Below are 17,326 nucleotides of genomic sequence, written 5' to 3'. Positions count from 1 at the left end.
GTTTATAGTCTAACACTAACCATCAGCGTATGGGCACCTGGACGCCAAATACAGATAATAAGAAGTTTCAGGTGTTAAATATAAATGAAAGCCTGTTCAGAACCGTTGTGGCCTCTGCATTTGCATTCAAAATACAATGCTGTCAGATCATGAGTCTAGGCTGAAATGCAGTGCAGTGGAAAAAAAAATATGTTTTGTGATCTGTTTTAATACAGTAAACGAAAGAAAAGGAAATTTCTGCCAGTGTCACATAACGACTTCTGCTTACTCGTTGGTGATGGTCCGCAGAGCTGCAGAATTACCGGAGTTCCTACAATGAGGTTCGTCAACAGCTCTACACATCTGCTATCTGCTGTGGAATTTTCCTAGAAGTGCTTGACATTAGGACATCTTTATCAAGACCTCGACTGGCAGGAAGCTACAGGTTATATCACAGGTTGGTGCGCAAATCGCTTAAACTGTTCGCAAACAGCGGCTCTGGCACGTGCGACACAATATAAAAAGCTCAACTTGTGCCGGCACGGCCACATACGAAGCCTTGTCGAAATGGCGTCAAAACTAGTGTTCCTTGTCGCGCTAGCAGTGTTGTCGCAGGTAAGTGAGAGTCTACAGCGAAAGCACTTCGTATCAGCATGATGGGAGAAGTTTCGGGATAAGGAAGCTTGAATAGTGGCTCAGATGGAGTGCTTCTTTTTTCTCCCTTCTTGTTAGTGCATCTAGACGCCATGACCTTCCGCCATGCGTGCTAGAGGTGCCTCACTGGCATACTTTTCTGCTCCTCAGTTCCAACTCTTCAGCCGACCGGGGTGGCCGAGCGGTTCTAGGCGCTACAGTCTGCAACCGCGCGACCGCTACGGTCGCAGGTTCGAATCCTGCCTCGGGCATGGGTGTGTGTGATGTCCTTAGGTTAGTTAGGTTTAAGTAGTTCTAAGTTCTAGGGGGCTGATGACCTCAGATGTTAAGTCCCATAGTGCTCAGAGCCATTTGAACCATTTGAACCATCTCTTCATGTAACAGAAGGGAAGACAATAAACTATAAGGCGTAAACTTATTTACATACAATACTTACTCCAAAACTGTCAATAATTTTCGACGCCATTGTAGAATATTAAAGATTGTCGAAAACTTATTAATTCACAGTTACGGTCTTGATGTGTTTGTGACTATTAGTGAGGTACCTGGACCCAGTGATGAGTTACGTCGGTGGGCGGGGGGAGGGGGAAGGAGAATTTTACATCATGATATAATGGGATATAAGGGAGTAAATGGGGGTGAATGTACCAGGGATACCGAAGATTAGTGTTGTGTTTGATTGGGCAATTATATATATATATATATATATATATATATATATATATATATATATATATAGAGCTGAGCATGGGGATCCTAGAAGAAATGTAATGGAAGAGATATCTTGATTTTTGGCGGAATGTAAATGAAGTACTGGATTCACCCACGTGACCAAGGCACTCAACATTGTATAAACTCGATCAGCGTGGAGCTTTGAAGGGCGCTGTTTCACTTTTTTTTTTGGGGGGGTGGAGTTGTGAAACAGGAACCTGCAGAAGTAGTTAAAACGCGACATTTTCAGCGTGATAATCGTGTAATGCACTCAGTTCTAGTAGCTAGTTTTGATGTGTTTCGGTGGGAACTTGAAGTACTGGAATTTGTGGATTTTCTACGAAATGGTTATTAATATATGAAAGAATGCATTCAGTATTTCATGAATAGGTGGTGATAATGGTCTCTCTTGTGGTGCAACCAGCCGTAGTCAAAAATAGTATAAACTTTTAACGTAATCACAATACTGTCCCTTATCATGGGAAACTTGGTATTTCGTCACGTATTAGTCTCGGTAGCCACTAGAAGCTTTAAGGTGCTACGCAGTGTAGTACGTAGTGAAGGAAGTAGAGAAATATTCATCAGACACAGTCCAGTTCACAAACCGCTGCAGAAGTTATTTATGAAAATATGTGCTTATACCGCGAGGTAGTGACAGTTGTTGACATCTACCAGCAAAATCCGATATGTGAACACAGAAATTTGCACGATGGTACTAATAATCGTTGCCATCCGGTGATGAGGGATCCTGTAGATCACGTACTGTCTTACCGAACTGCATACACCTCCAACTACGAGTACCTAATGTCGCAATATCTAGTACCACGCTCGTGAACCACCTACCTGAGTTAGCCTGTTCACCTGCTCCTCTTGCCAAAGTAAACTTGCTATGCCAAATGATCGCATTTTTTCGGGTGTTCCCCCTATAACAACTCTGAACACTGTACTTTCCACTATTATTGATACATGAGCGGTCTTCTGTATACACTTACTTCTTATTATCGCTGTAATGCACTTCTTACCCATAATATCACATATACCTCTTTGCTGACTGGGGCCGTAGTGTCAAAGTGTTGGTATCGTGACTTTTTTTTAAATAAATTAATTGTCTGATTTGCTGCCAGCAACATCATTTATTTTTTGAATTTAATACCTCACTAAGACATTCCAGAACGCTTTCTTCAGAAACAGGCATTCTTCATTGTATGCATATGAAAACAACAGGTACTGGAATTATCTGAAATTTATTATTTCATAATTTACAGACTATGTCTACCATATCCAAGTTGAATTTCTCGCTGTGTAGCATAGCGTCTGCTGTTTTGAAACTCTCTGGCAGATTAAAACTTCGACTCAAAACCCGCCCTCCGAACATCACTTCTACTGGTATCTCACTGCTATACGTAATGTAATCTTAACGCAGTTTTTTTTTTTTTTTCTTTTGGGTGAGTTATGTGGTAAGTGTGTGTGTGTGTGTGTGTGTGTGTGTGTGTGTGTATGTTCAAATGGTTCAAATGGCTCTGAGCGCTATGGGACTCAACATCTTAGGTCATAAGTCCCCTAGAACTTAGAACTACTTAAACCTAACTAACCTAAGGACATCACACACACCCATGCCCGAGGCAAGATTCGAACCTGCGACCGTAGCAGTCCCGCGATTCCGGACTGCAGCGCCAGAACCGCACGGCCACCGTGGCCGGCATGTGTGTGTGTGTGTGTGTGTGTGTGTGTGTGTGTGTGTGTGTCTTAGGAGGGTAGAGGAAAGAGGGCGAAAACTTTATATGCACTGTCATTGTCGTTGTGATATTGCGCGGTACCTTGTTGATTGTGAAACTGACTGTCTTGGACGTATGAGGGTTTTTTGGGAACCGTCCGTATTTGGGACCAGTTACTAACTGATACAGAAACATCGTAATGCTACCAACACAGACAATGCCACAACCAACAACATGCAGCCCAACGCAAAACAACGACGACAGCAAAAACAGCAACAACAACAACAACAACAACAACAACAACAAGCAATAGAAAACGCCTGATGAGCAAAACATGCTCGAAACGCGTAGCCATGTATCAAGTTAAAAAAAGAGAAAAATGTGACTAGTGGCAGAAATAAACAAACATTATACTTCTTTGTTTGTCATATATCCCCAATCTCCTCTATTTGAACAGATCCAATGAATCACGTAATCACTCTACTTCCAAATGTATTAGTCTTGTTTCTGTCCGAACTTTATAGCTGTCGATGATTTCTGATGTGTCGTGGACAAATGAATGAACGATCGTCCTGCAGATCTTGATCTTTACATTGAAGGGCTTACAAGCTAAAAGTGTTTCCCACACTAAAAGCAAAAAGATCTATCCCCTGCTTGTATCTTCTCGCGTGTACAATAACATTCTTTCTTCCAGGTTAGCTGGTGTTTTCTTTTACAGCTGAAGTCTTAGAATTGGTGCTACATGTACATAAATTTTATTTTGAGGGAGGCTATGTGATATATTATTAAGATTGAAACGAGTGATATCTGTCGTATACTCTTTCTAGAATTTTAGTGTATTTCGCAGTTCTTTTCCTCGTTATGGTAACGGCAAAAGCGTTTTATGGCACTGATTGCGTAGGCGTTCTGCTCTCTGAACCGAGGAGGTAACTTTTGTTCACACCCATTGGTTATATTTACATCTCGAAGTGGGAGTGTTATGTCTCATGTGTATTCCTGTAAGAGGCTATGATGAGTGCGAATATTGTGTTTCTAAGGCATAAGGCAAAGGTCGAGAGTTCGAGTCTCGGTCTGGCACACAGTCTTAATCCGCCACTAAGTTAAACTGTGTTTCTGTTGATGACGATAGGAGTGGCAAGAAAAGGACTGAAAGCTGTACTTAAACGTAACCTTCTGCTATCGAAGAGCATCTAGGGGACCGCAGAGTTTACGTTTGCATCTGAGTGATGCAACACCATCGAAACTGTCTCTTACTCTCAGTCTACTAGGCGCTGGTAAGAGGTTTAGATTTTAAGCCTGGACGTTCTTGAATAAGTTTGTTTATGATATTTACGCTACCATCTCTCCTCTTCCGCCAAAATATTGGTAGCAAAAATAAATTTCCCACAAGTACCACTCGAATATGTTAAATGCATCAACAACAAAAAATGAGTTTCATTCCTTCATCTGGAACCGCATCTTACGAATTGAAGCGTAATCCATGTGTATTCCGTACTAGTAAAAGTACAGCAAGTTAAAATCTTTGTTGCAGTAATGAGGAATATTAGATGACACTGTTTTAATGGCTTGGACGGCAGAATATGTCATCTGTACTGCCAATGTGAAAACAAATTTACTTTGGTCTCTGTATGATAGTGGTTCTAATTACAGCCTTTAAGAGTTTAATGTCATTTGAATGAAGTCCAAACGAAGAAAATTAAACTGGCAAGACAACAAAAAGAGTTCACCACCCTTTCCTGTCTCTCACTCAACTCGCCTAACAGTACCGCACAAAAAGAATCTTAGAATCTTTGTATCAAGTCTATTCTACGTAATTTAATACTACGTAAGTAAATGACGAAGTTGGCTTATTGATCAGTGTTAAAAACACTGTACGTGCTTTTTACAATAAGGGAAGACATACAAGTATGTCAAAAATAACATCCTGTTTTCACTCGCAAGATTTTATTTTTATACTTTTGTCCAAGGCGTTTAGAAACTCCACTTTCAAGAAATTATTCCTCTCCTTTCTTGAGGGCTGCACCGACGTATGTCTACTGTCTATCAGGGAAAAAAGTCAGTTTCTATGTATTACTTCAGTTTAACCAGACAGGGGGAGAGAGTAAGAGAGGGACAGAGAAAGAGACAGAGAGACAGAGAGAGAGACAGAGAAAGAGAGAGAGTCGTTTGTGTCAGCGAGAGACTCCCACATACACTTAGCAAAATTTGTCACATGTATTAACTTTGGATATTACTCATACTTTGTTTATTCAGAGTTATTTAGCTACAAATAAAATCAGTGCATACAGTTTCCGGTTCGAGACTCTTTTAAAAGCGAAATTTTATTGTCACATGGTTGTCAAACAGTCAGTGAAGTCGATCATTTTAAATTATCAAGATTATGGGTAATTAAAAAGTTTCCTGAGAAGTATGAGGTTCCATACCTTGAGCAGAAACTAAATTTCGCTATGTTCACCGCATGACAGTATTCTCCTCTGTCTCCGAAACGTGAAAGTTTGTTTACTTTGTTTCCTTGCCACTCTATTATCTCCAGTGGTGTACTCTGGAGCAGTCGTTGCGGTGTTTAATCGCGAACTTTGCATAGACCGTTGTTTAGATGTCTCGAAGTTCCAACTTGTTATCCCTTTACATACACGAGTACACCATCATAGGATCTGTTGTTGGTAATATTGACTCATTCATAATTCGTTCACTGCACACTAAACCAAAAAACGATTTCCACTTCTTTAAGCTTTGTAAGGAAGTGCGTGAACTGTTCAAGAACTTTCACTTTCAACAGGCACCGGCGGACCTCAAGAAACTAAGTCATAAAACCCAAGTCTTCAAATCTGAATTGAAAGGTTTCCCTGTGCACACTCATTCTCTGCTGTACAGTAATTTCTCAAGTACTTGAGAAGTTTTTTACCTTAATGTGTACTGATTCGAGTGCCTTCTCAGAACTTTTTGATGTTTTCTTAATTCTTTAGATCTTTTTTGTGTACATTATCTATTTGGCATTTTTAAGAAATATACGGACACGGTACATGACCAGGTAATTTTAGCTCGCATAATCCCGCAGAATCTGACAAATAAATAAATTCACACTTAAAGTATTCTAATCCCAAATTAAAATTCTTCCGTTAGACGTAGCGCAGGCCCTGGGGGCTCAACAAAATTAAAACCGTCTCACAGAACAGAATTTCGTGTCAGAATATAACAAGCAGTCAGTTATAGCGATGGATTCCAACCCCAGAAGAGCTGACTATGCTTTGATATGTAAATGTTTTGTTCTTAGGTGTGTTCAGCGGGTTTCCTTTAATCTAAGATACGACGTAAAGACCGCCTAACACTATTTCGTAGTCGGTATAACCTGCCTTAGCTTGTTATTTTCACCTTCATCCGTTCGCTATCCCGTCCGTACAACAGCTTTCTCTAAAAGCGCACGATATTTGCTAGAACTGTATACAGGTGACACAAAAATACGATACTTCTGAAATGTGTCGTGATAGACATACGTAATTAGCGGCACTGTGGAACAGGGACGGTTAACTACGACCACGTTATTTAGTAACCTGCAACATCGTTCTTTCTCCACAGATATGTTTTAAAAAGAGAACAGTATTGTGGAAGTGGCCCATGGGGAATTGCAAGGTTTTTTCAGTTAAAGTAGCATAGTCGGCTATCCTAAAAACTGTATGAACATGAATCGCAAACTAAATTGGATCGAAAAAAAAGTCGTCAGGATGACGAATAAGGGCATGATCATTAGGCAGAACATCGAGAAACTATGAGTTTTAATCTTAAGAATAGTGGGGTGAACGTCTTTTGGCACGTTATTCGAGAGACTGGTCGTCGGACTATCCACAGTGATTAAAACTCCCATTAGTATAAAAGACGATTTGTAAAATAATTGAATAAGTGGAATTAACAGTTCCAATTAGCATCCGGAAACAAATGAAGACGATCACAATAGAGGACAGCGAACATCTGGACTCGCTCGATGGCACATGAGGACCATAGTCATCTCACTGACTACGTGACATAAACTGATGGTGTGGTGCATGGTTTCGTCACAGTGGCTCATCAGACCTAACTTTATCGAAAATGAGGAGCGGATGAGATGACTTTCACTTAGGGTAATTCGCTTAGATGCTGCAGGCTTCTATTACAGCTGCAATGAGCGATTTTACGTACCTTCACTACCTCTGGTTCTCACAGGGTTACGTTACATCGTACACTCAGGGACGGTTAGTGACAGCCACTCCCCGATTCTCAGATAAATGATCAAGAATTCGTGACATTCCCTAACCTACTGTATCAGTAAACTTTCTCTTCAGTTTTCTCCTTATTTCTTGTATGATGAAGTCAAAAGCTCGCCTTGTAATACATGGCCACGGAGGGTTGATGAAATCAAACGATTTCACCTCGAAGTTCACGGTATTCAGTACTGAGGTCAGGAAAAGAATATTGCATGAATGCATCCGAATAGTAGGATATTATCTACAACGTGAAATTTTCTAATCGTAATCTCCCCCGTCCTTCTTACTTCCATCTATCGTCCACAGTAAAGTCTCTTATGAAGATTTGAGAGAAGTGAAGATTACAATAAACTTTCACGTTTACTTGGCTTGTCATGGCTCCAGTTCTTCTTGTCTAGGAGTCTGATTCTTGAAAATCCCACATTTTAGGTCCTCACGATTGGAATGAACTAAATAAATTTGAAGATTGTTGGTGCACAAATTTTGTTTTACCTAAATATATTTTCTCACATTTTAGAATATTGTACAGTCTTTTGAATTTTCACGGTAACAAAGCCGAACGTACATTGTTGGCACAAAAATACAAAATTACGTCCGATCACATCAGAGGCATGCTCACGACTCTCTCTCTCTCTCCGGAAATAACAATATTCCAAACGGTTTACAATTTTCTTTAACAAATGAATTTCTACTAGCTTTAATTTAGATTATTATTACATAAACGAATCCAGAAATTAACGTAGTAAACAGTATAGGACCGCATAACTAATAATATAATTTTTAAGTGTGTTACTGTTATCGACAACTACTGTTGAGGAAAAGTAATGCTAGAGGAGGATGTCCCGTTACAAACTAAAGAAGAGTTGTAGTAGTTCAATTGCTGTCACCAAATGTTTACATTGTTTTTTATTTTGCATGTTTCTTAAAACCTCTCGTTTATTTTGTACCACCCAGTCCTTATAATATTATTTTTATATTAACAGTTTAATTTTTTGTGTTTAATTGAACTTAATGTTGCTTCGAAGTCTGCATTTACGGGTCAACTTAAGCTGAAGCGTATGTTGATCCTCGAGATATGTGGCTAATGGATAGTTCACTGATTGCTCTATGTTGCAGGGTGTTATCGCAGCACCTGCTCCCGAACCGTTGTTTGGTATCGGTGACATCATTGGCGACGTCATCGACACCGTTACTAATATTACATCCGATGTGATCGATGCAGGAGAGACAATTATCGGTGACGCTGTCGATGATGTAATCGGAGCTGGAGAATCAATTGTCGGTGGAATCGTCAACGTTACATCTGATGCTCTCGACAACATCCAGGTAAGTCTGAGACGAGTCAGTAGATCGCTGGAACTTCGGAGCTAAACCGTGATGAATCCTTCTCCACTTTCATGGGACAATCTTTCAGTGGAGGTTAAAAACACACATTCCGTCAGCAGACTCGTCTATCTCTGACACTGGCGTATCCTAAATTTGGAGTAATCTACATCTATATTTCCGTTTGTGAAAATGGCTCACTAAGAAAAACATATGTGACTGACATTGAGTTTGCTGAACAGCTTAGTTCCGTGACGGTAGACGAAGGCTTAGGTACACAGAACTGTGTATCATCTCAGACTATTCAGCACGTTGTGATGACATGAAATCATACAGGAATACGTTATTTTGCTACGGCGTCCGTCTCCACGCAGTTTGTTTGTGAGTTCGCAAAGAATCAATGTAAGATAGTGATAGATATGTATTCAACGGACGTGTCGGACAGTCTTGTACATACTTCTCTTTTTGACCAGGCGCTGTCATACTGATTTTAGTATTTGGAAATGTCCAATGGGGAGGGGAGATGGGTAGGTGGGGGTAGGGGGTAGTAGTACGCCGTCTAACACGTGCCTCACGTAACGATTGCAGTTATGATCCGTCAGTCCATTAGGCCCGATATTTCATTTTGTTTCAAACGGCACGTAAGGCACTAACATTTGACGCCTCCTCGTCAGCCTGGCCAACAATAGAGACCAGCAGATTGCAGCCAACGAATACAGTACGCATATTCAGTCAATACTTTAGGTTAGGCTGATGCTGGAGCTACTACTCCGAAAACACTGTATTTTCCCACTCAGCACACAAGCTGTGTACCCCGAGTGGTTCGTGGTTTGTCGACTATAGAAGGTGACGCATTAGTATGCGCGATATTAAGTCCGGTAGTCAGAAGGCTGCGTCGGATCGTCGACGCAGACAGGTTCACACTAACTGCGGTACTCCATCTGCGGACCACCGTTGTATAGTAGACACGGTAACGTATGGTCATGTGGACGTGATGGCTGTCATCCCAACCTGTACCCACAATGAGTGATCCAATGTCCATAAACCGTTGTGTACGGACCTGTTATATACAATAGTTATACAGTCCGCAGCAATGTCACTGCCGTAGCGTCATGTCCCATACGAGCCGAAATATCACAGTCTGATAAACACGTTTCCTGCAGAGATGTCATTCTGCTCTGATCGAACTAAGCCGCCTGTTAATACCACACCTTTTGACTTCGCTGAGGTGTGCTGGTAATTGTTTTCACGTTTCCTCTTCTTTTGGGGCTTCTTATGCGACTGCGCTTGGCTCTACATCAATCCTTCTGGTCACACTAGAAAGGGAGCCGTTTGACGAAGATGTACGCCAGCTCTCTGCTCTCTTAATTCGATATTGCTAGTAAGTACACACATTCTCCAAAGCTGGATTCATTTGTTTCGTTCTTTCTGTGTACACGAATGGAGTGTGACACTTACGGTGTTCACTGATACCTGATAAATTGTTTAAGGCATCGGAACAAGGTTTTATTTAAACCTATGTGTATTAAAATGTTCGTTATCGTTATCGGTTTGCATACCAGGATAAAGAAACAACTTTTTTCCTTCTTTGCTGTATAGAACGATATCCTGTTCCCAGTTGCAGACTAATATGCAGTCAGCCAAAATTTTCTCAACTCTGACAGTCTCTTAACCTCTGGGCAGCATTTATACGCACCGTCCTAAATTATTTGTTGTAACAGTACTGATGAGAAGAGAATACAAGCATTTGAAATTTGATGCTACAGAAGAACACTGAAGATTAAATGGCTAGATCGAGTAACCAAAGAAGAAGCAATGTAGCGAATTGGGGGGTGGGGGGGAGATTTATGGCACAAATTGATTAAAGGAAGGGATAAGTTGATAGGAAAAAGCACGAGGCATCAAGAAATATTTAATTTGGTAATGAAGGGAAGCGCAGAGGGAGGCTTGAATACAAGAAGCATGTCTAAGTGGACGTAGTTTCCAGTTATTATGTGGAGATAAGGAGAATGTCACACGGAATAGACTAACATAATTCAAATCTCTGTGCTTCCATTCAATGTTCGTCCTCTACAGCTCTCTCGAGTGCCATGTAAGTTGTTACCTTACACACAACCAACAATCCTGTCCCTTCTTGTAGCTAATGCTTTCGACAGATCTCATTCTTTGTCGATTGTGCGGAAAACATTTGCTTTATTTATTAGTCACTTAATTTTGGACACCCTTCTGTATCGCCACATAGAAAATAATTCTTTCCTATCCTTGATTCAAAGCATTATTTAAAGGATAAGTCCGCAGAACTTTCTTTGCCATATTAAGACATACAGGGGGTGGAGAAAAATATGGAAACACGGGAAACACAACACATTACCATGCATAACACGGTGTAGGGAAACGGTTGGCATTCGAAACAGCTTCCACTTGTCTCGGATTGAATGAACACAGGTCCTGTATGGTTTTCAGGGGAAATTTGGAAATTTGTGATAAGTTCCTATGGGACCAAACTGCTGAGGTCATCGGTCCCTAGGCTTACAGACTACTTAATCTAACTTATGCTAAGGACAACACACACACCCATGCCCAAGGGAGGACTCGAACCTCCGACGGGGCAGCAGCGCCAACCGTGGCAAGGCGCCCAAGAGCGCACGGCTACCCTGCGAGGCGATTTTCAGGGGAATCTCATACAACACTTCCTGCAAAATAGTGGCAAGTCTCGTAATGATGATGGAGGTGGATAACGATCAGTCTCCCTTCTCTCGAAAGTAAACTACGAAAGCCCAATATAATAATGAGATCTGGTGACTGGTGTGTCCAGGAGAGATGCGAAAATTCATCCTCGTGCTCTCAAAACCAGTCCTGGACAATGTCAGTTGTGAGAACAGGGACCTGTCGCCTTGGAACACAACATCCAGATTGGGGAACAACTACTGTACCATGAGACTGATCTAATCACCCAAAATGGTCACATAATCCTTGGCAGTAATGTGACTTTGCTGATGAACAATGGGCTGAATATTTGGATGCACAAATCATCACCGGATCCACGCCATGCCTCACTGTTGGTAGCAAGCAGACTATATCGTAGTCCTAGCTCGGAGTACGCCAGATGTAAACTCGGCCATAAGTTGGAAACATTGTGAAACAAGAGTCATTCGACCAAATGACTTTCTTCTATTGCTCCATAGTCCAGGTTATATGGCTTTAGCCAGACAATTTCTCGTTCCGGGCATATGCATGATTGACGTGCTGGTATGTGAATCCACCTCGCCCTACAATTCCCAGCCTATGGAGCTCCCTTCTAGTAGTTTTGGTGCTGACTGGGTTCGCAAGTGAGACGTTCAGTTCTGCAGAGAGTTAAGCAGTTGCTTTCCTTTTATTTTTCGTCACCAACCTCTTCAGTGGACGTGTATCACTATCACTCGGCACAGTTCCGCCCGCGTTGTGACATAGTAGATGATGTTTGTTCGATTTTCCTGTAAGCAGTACAAATCTTCAATACGATGCCTCTTGAAGCACCAAACATTTTGGATGCCTTGGTCATGGACGTATCCACCATACCAGCACCAACAATTTACCCATGTTCAGATCCATTTAGGTCCAACATACTGCACTCACTACTACACAGAAGACTGCTCTGATCACGACTGACACTTGTGACGTATTGAGGACATCGCACAGGTGCCGTTTGTGTTCAGGTACAACAGTGCAAATTGCGGGCTTGGCTAGCATCGGTATTTATGTTCAAGCACGCATTTCTTGCAACGATTCCATATTTTTGTCCAACCCCTGTGTACTGCAGCTTTAAAATTCTTGAAGCGGACTTTGACAGAGCACTGAAAGACCTAAGTAGAACTATGTTCCCGCGGGCAGATGCCATTCGTCAGAACTTCTATCCTTGAAAGAGCCAGCCGCGACAAAACTGTTCCATCTCGTGCGCAAAATGTATCACTCAGGGGAAATACACTGAGATTTCAAGGAGAATGTAGTAGCTCCAATTTCAAAGGAAGCAAGTGTTGACAGGTGTGAATATTACCGGACTATCAGTTTAATAAGTCATCGTTGGAAAATACTAACACGAATTATTTATAGATGAGTGGAAAGCCGGTAGTAGCCGACTTCGGGGAAAAACAGTTTGGATTCCGGGAAAATGTAGGAACATGCGAGGTAGTGCTGACCCTACGACTTCTCTTAGAAGATAGGTTAAGGAAGGTAAACCTATGTTTACGATGTTGTAGACTTAGAGAAGGCTTTTGACAATGCTGACTGGAATACTCTCTTTGAAATATTGAAGGTATCAGAGGTAAAATACAGGGAGTGAAAGGCTTTTTACAAGTTGTTAAGAAACCAAACGGCAGTTATAACAGTCGAGGGGCATGAAAGTGAAGCAGTGGTTCAGAAGGGAGAAAGACAGGGATGTAGCCTATCGCAGATAGTATTCAATTTGTACACAGAGCAAGCAGTGAAGGAAATCAAAGAATAATTTGGAGTAGGAACTAAAGTTCAGCAAGAAGAAATAATAACTTTGAGATATGTCGATGGCGCTGTAAATCTTTGAAAGACGGTAAAGGACTTGGAAGAGCAGTTGAACGGAATGGACGCTGTCTTGAACGGAGGATGTAAGATAAACATTAACAAAAGCAAAACAAGGGTAATGGAATGCAGTAGAATTAAATGAGACGATGCTGAGGTAATTAGATTAGGAAACGACACACTAAACGTAGTATATGAGTTCCGCTGTTGGGCAGCAAAATAACTTATAATGGAGAAAGTGGAAACGGTATAAAATGTAGACTGGCAATGGCAAGAAAAACATTTCTGAGGAAGAGAAATTTTTTGATATCGAATACGGATTTAAGTGTTATAAAGCTTTTTTTGTAGGTTTTGGTTGGAACGAATCCACGTATGGAAGTGATACATAGACGATAAACCGTTAGGCAAGAAGAGAATAGGTGCTTTTGAAATATGGTGCTACAGAAAAATATTGAAGGTTGGATGGGTAAATTGCGTAACTAATGAGGAGGTAATAGACTTGAGGAGACAGGAAATTTGAGGTACAGCTTTACTAAAAGAAGGAATCGGTTGGTAGGACATATTATGAGATGTGAATATCAAGGTACACCAGTTTTCTAACGTAGGGGAGTGTGTGTGTGGTGGTGGGGGGGGGGGAGGGGAGGTAAGGGGTTGAAATCGTAGAGGAAGACCAAGAGATGAGTACAATAATCAAATCTAGAAAGATGTGAGTTACAGTAGCTACTCGGAGATGAAGAGGCTTGCACAGGATAGACCAGAATGGAGAGCTGCATCAAACTTGTCTTCGGACTGAAGACCACAACATCAGAGACCTCAGCAGCTGACGAGTGATATCATATCTGTTGCTTCTGCATGACTTCTGGCCAGTCATGTTCCTTCCAGAGGATAATTTTAGAACCTGATAAGTATTGATTAAATTCCTAATCCTACAAAATATTTGCAACTTAAAACTTATATTACAGATTCGATAAAAAGAACATTTCGGAAATAAGTAAATGAAACCACATTGAAAATATCTGAAAGATTACGTAGCAGGATGATGCGGAACACGACGATTTTTTTAACAGATATCCACCATGAAAGGAATGTTAACATGAAAGGAATGTTAATGATAATAGAATTATGGATAAATTTCAAATACGCCAGAATGCTGTCTCTGTTCGTGTATGTGTTCATTATCTTCTGTAACTGCCGTATTCATAAGAAACCTTTCTTTTCCTTTCAGGATGGTATTCAGGAAGTGCAGTCTGGAGTTCAGGTAAGAAAGCGAATCACATTTACAGTAATAATTTTTAAATATTTGACAAGACTATCATAATAATGACCAGATTCGCTTGACTGTTGTTGATAGTGTATTAAATTCTATTATTTTTATGATCTGACAATTGTAGTATCATGTATATGCCTCTACCAGCTCTGTAACCATACTCGTTCTCTCCTAACCGTGTAGAAGTCGTCAATTCCTAAGTGCATTTAATTCTAACTTTACGAATGTTACGCACATTCTAAGAAATAATTGAGAATAAGCAGTGCAATTAGATTTTCACCTGTGTGGTTCATCTTGTTGCTGTCGATAATTCACTATAACCAGTTGCTGAACGCATTATTTCGGTATCTCAAGTTCTTTGTTAAATTCACAAACATCATGCTGAGCAAATATTTCAGATTTAAGAAGTAAGCATAAATTCCGATTTAATTTTTTCGTCATTATATATTTCTTCTAGCCACAACCCAACTTGTTTCACAGCTCCTACCGCACAGAAAGCAAGTGACCGCTAAAGAGGGCGCGAAAACCACAGATAAACAGTTGCAAACGCATACTTTTCAACATGCTTGAGTAGAGAAATATTTTTGGGTTTTAATATAATGATTGCATAACTTCCTACTAAATATATTGTGTTACAAATTTAAAAATACATATTACTTCTATGGGAACTTTACAGTGCAATGGCCAGAGTGCGATAGAACCACACGTATTTGTAATTCCTGTAACACTTGCTTTTAGAAAATGTACATGAACAAATCTAAAGCATACAACTCAAAAATTAGACAATTAACATGTCGGAACCACGTCGCGAAAATGAGTCAAGTGATCGATACGCTGTGAAACGAAACCCAGTTTTCCTGAAAACATTTCAGCCCTCAAATTAACTGTGAACTACGAGTAAAATCCAGTTGTCGGACTCGGAAATCACCAACTCAGTACACCATTTGGAGTCACCAGTACACTTGTTTTTAATTATTGTTCACCAATCTACATGGAGCTCGATCGTTGAGACTGTAGAAATCAAATTCCTACGTCCTAAGAAAAATGCCATCTGATCAGTTTTCTGAAACATTTTTTGTACCGCAATAAATCATGTTCTCTATATCATGTATAGCAGGGTGTCTATAGCTCCTTTGCCTCACTTGTGCGCACGTACAGTACTCGAGTGGTCGACCTATGCATCCACGCATACAAAAGAGAGATTTAGGGGCAGGGTGTCAGTGGGCGGGGGGGGGGGGGGGGGGGGTGGCTGTAAGGGGAGACAGGATGTCCGGAGCAAATACAAGCTCTGTAATACGCATCACCTCTTTCTAGCATTAACGTTTCTTAATGAGGGATGTGGATGGAGATTTCACAAATTATTATGTATTGTGACTCTACAATAGACAATACTCGCTTGTTCCGTTACTATACAATAAATCCAGGTATCATTTGCGTTGTACTAATCTTATATTATTGAAGCTTAGCTTCTTTTTTTTCATCGTAGGATACGGATGGCAACTGACACTCAACAAAGCAAAAGTAATGTACTTCTTATACATAGACGAAAAGATCCGATGTCTATTGACTACACTATCACTTAACATTTTGTGAAGCCGATAGCAATAATGAAATATGTGCAGTTTGATGTGGAGCGAAAATACACCTCGCGAGAAAGCACATTTAAGCGAAATTTTAGGAAAAGGATATCTGGCGTCTTTCGTCAACGAGGAGTTAGTAATTTTCCAATTAGGTGAGCATTTTGGCTCTCAGAGGTTTCATTGACTGATTCAGTTTGCATATTTTAAACCAATATTTTTGACTTTAATCTTTTGCTTGTCAAGTAGCAGTCAGCATCTTTAAGGCTAAAGCTATAATTGTAGGTAATACAGATTGACCTGAGCCTCCTAATCATTAATGCCTCCTAATTGCTCAAGTGGTTTCACTGCACAACTTTTAAATCGGACTGAAAAGTATAAAATAATTTATTCCATCTCCAAATAGATACCTAACTCCATACAGTCAGTCCTGAAAAGTTGTGACTGCGAATCTTTAATAGCTATGAAAATACTTTTAAGATTCAAAATGAATAACGTGGGGATACGCAATTTGTAACTGACGCATGAATAATTCACCTTCTTGTTATTACTGATACTGATGCATTAGTAGTTCGCTTCCTCACCGCTATCTGTTGCATGCGTGCCACATTTATTTTTGTTAAATCTTACAAGCACTTTCATAGGTATTAAACATTCACAATCACAAATTTTCAATGGTTAAGAATGTGTATGGGACTAGAAGAAATTATTCTATACTTTTTAGTCCAATTTAAAAGAGTCAATAGAAGAATTCAGTTTTATTTAAGCACACTGACGGAAGATAATCCCAACGCCAAAAAATAACTAACGTGGAATAATGAAACTTCGGGAATACATTTGCCTATGTAACATATTTAAGCGATTAACACCGAAAGACGACAGATTAATGTAAGTTCGAGATAAGCCATTGTAAATGTGATATGGTGGTACATTAACAACCGATGTACCCGTCAGATTGTTGAAAGCAACCACGCAAACGTGCATGCATAGTGTTGTACAGGTGCCGGATGTCAATGTGTGGGACGGAGTCCCATGGCTGTTATTGCACTTGGTCGGTAAATACAGAGACGGTTAATGCTGTTTGTGGATGACGCTGGAGTTGTCGTCCGATAATGTCTCGTATGTGCCCGATTGGAGTCACGCAACATGTCGATACTTCGTAGAGCATATTGCGTCCCAACATCGGTATGTCGGTGATCGTTATCCTGTTGGAAAGCACTCCCTGGAATGCTATTCATGAATGGCAGCACAACAGGTCGAGTCATCAGACTGACATACAGTTTTGCAGTCATAATCACGGCAATGCTCCTCCTCTCATACGAAATCGCACGC

The 17,326-nt window shown here is 40.5% G+C and overlaps 1 protein-coding gene across 1 annotated transcript in view; it reads left to right on the top strand.

The window, feature by feature from the left end:
- Nucleotides 1–546: 546 nt before the first annotated feature.
- LOC126419491 (uncharacterized) overlaps nucleotides 547–17,326 on the top strand; it is a 33,564-nt gene continuing 16,784 nt past the window's right edge. The window contains exons 1-3 of the mRNA XM_050086680.1: nucleotides 547–594; nucleotides 8,414–8,623; nucleotides 14,376–14,408. Of these exons, the coding sequence (XP_049942637.1) occupies nucleotides 547–594; nucleotides 8,414–8,623; nucleotides 14,376–14,408 (291 nt within the window). The remainder of the gene's footprint in view (nucleotides 595–8,413; nucleotides 8,624–14,375; nucleotides 14,409–17,326) is intronic.

The sequence above is a fragment of the Schistocerca serialis genome, chromosome 9 (assembly GCF_023864345.2).
Source record: "Schistocerca serialis cubense isolate TAMUIC-IGC-003099 chromosome 9, iqSchSeri2.2, whole genome shotgun sequence".
Taxonomy (NCBI): Eukaryota; Metazoa; Arthropoda; class Insecta; order Orthoptera; family Acrididae; genus Schistocerca; species Schistocerca serialis.
The sequence above is the reverse complement of the archived record's forward strand: the minus strand, read 5'-3'. Positions and strand labels throughout refer to the sequence as shown.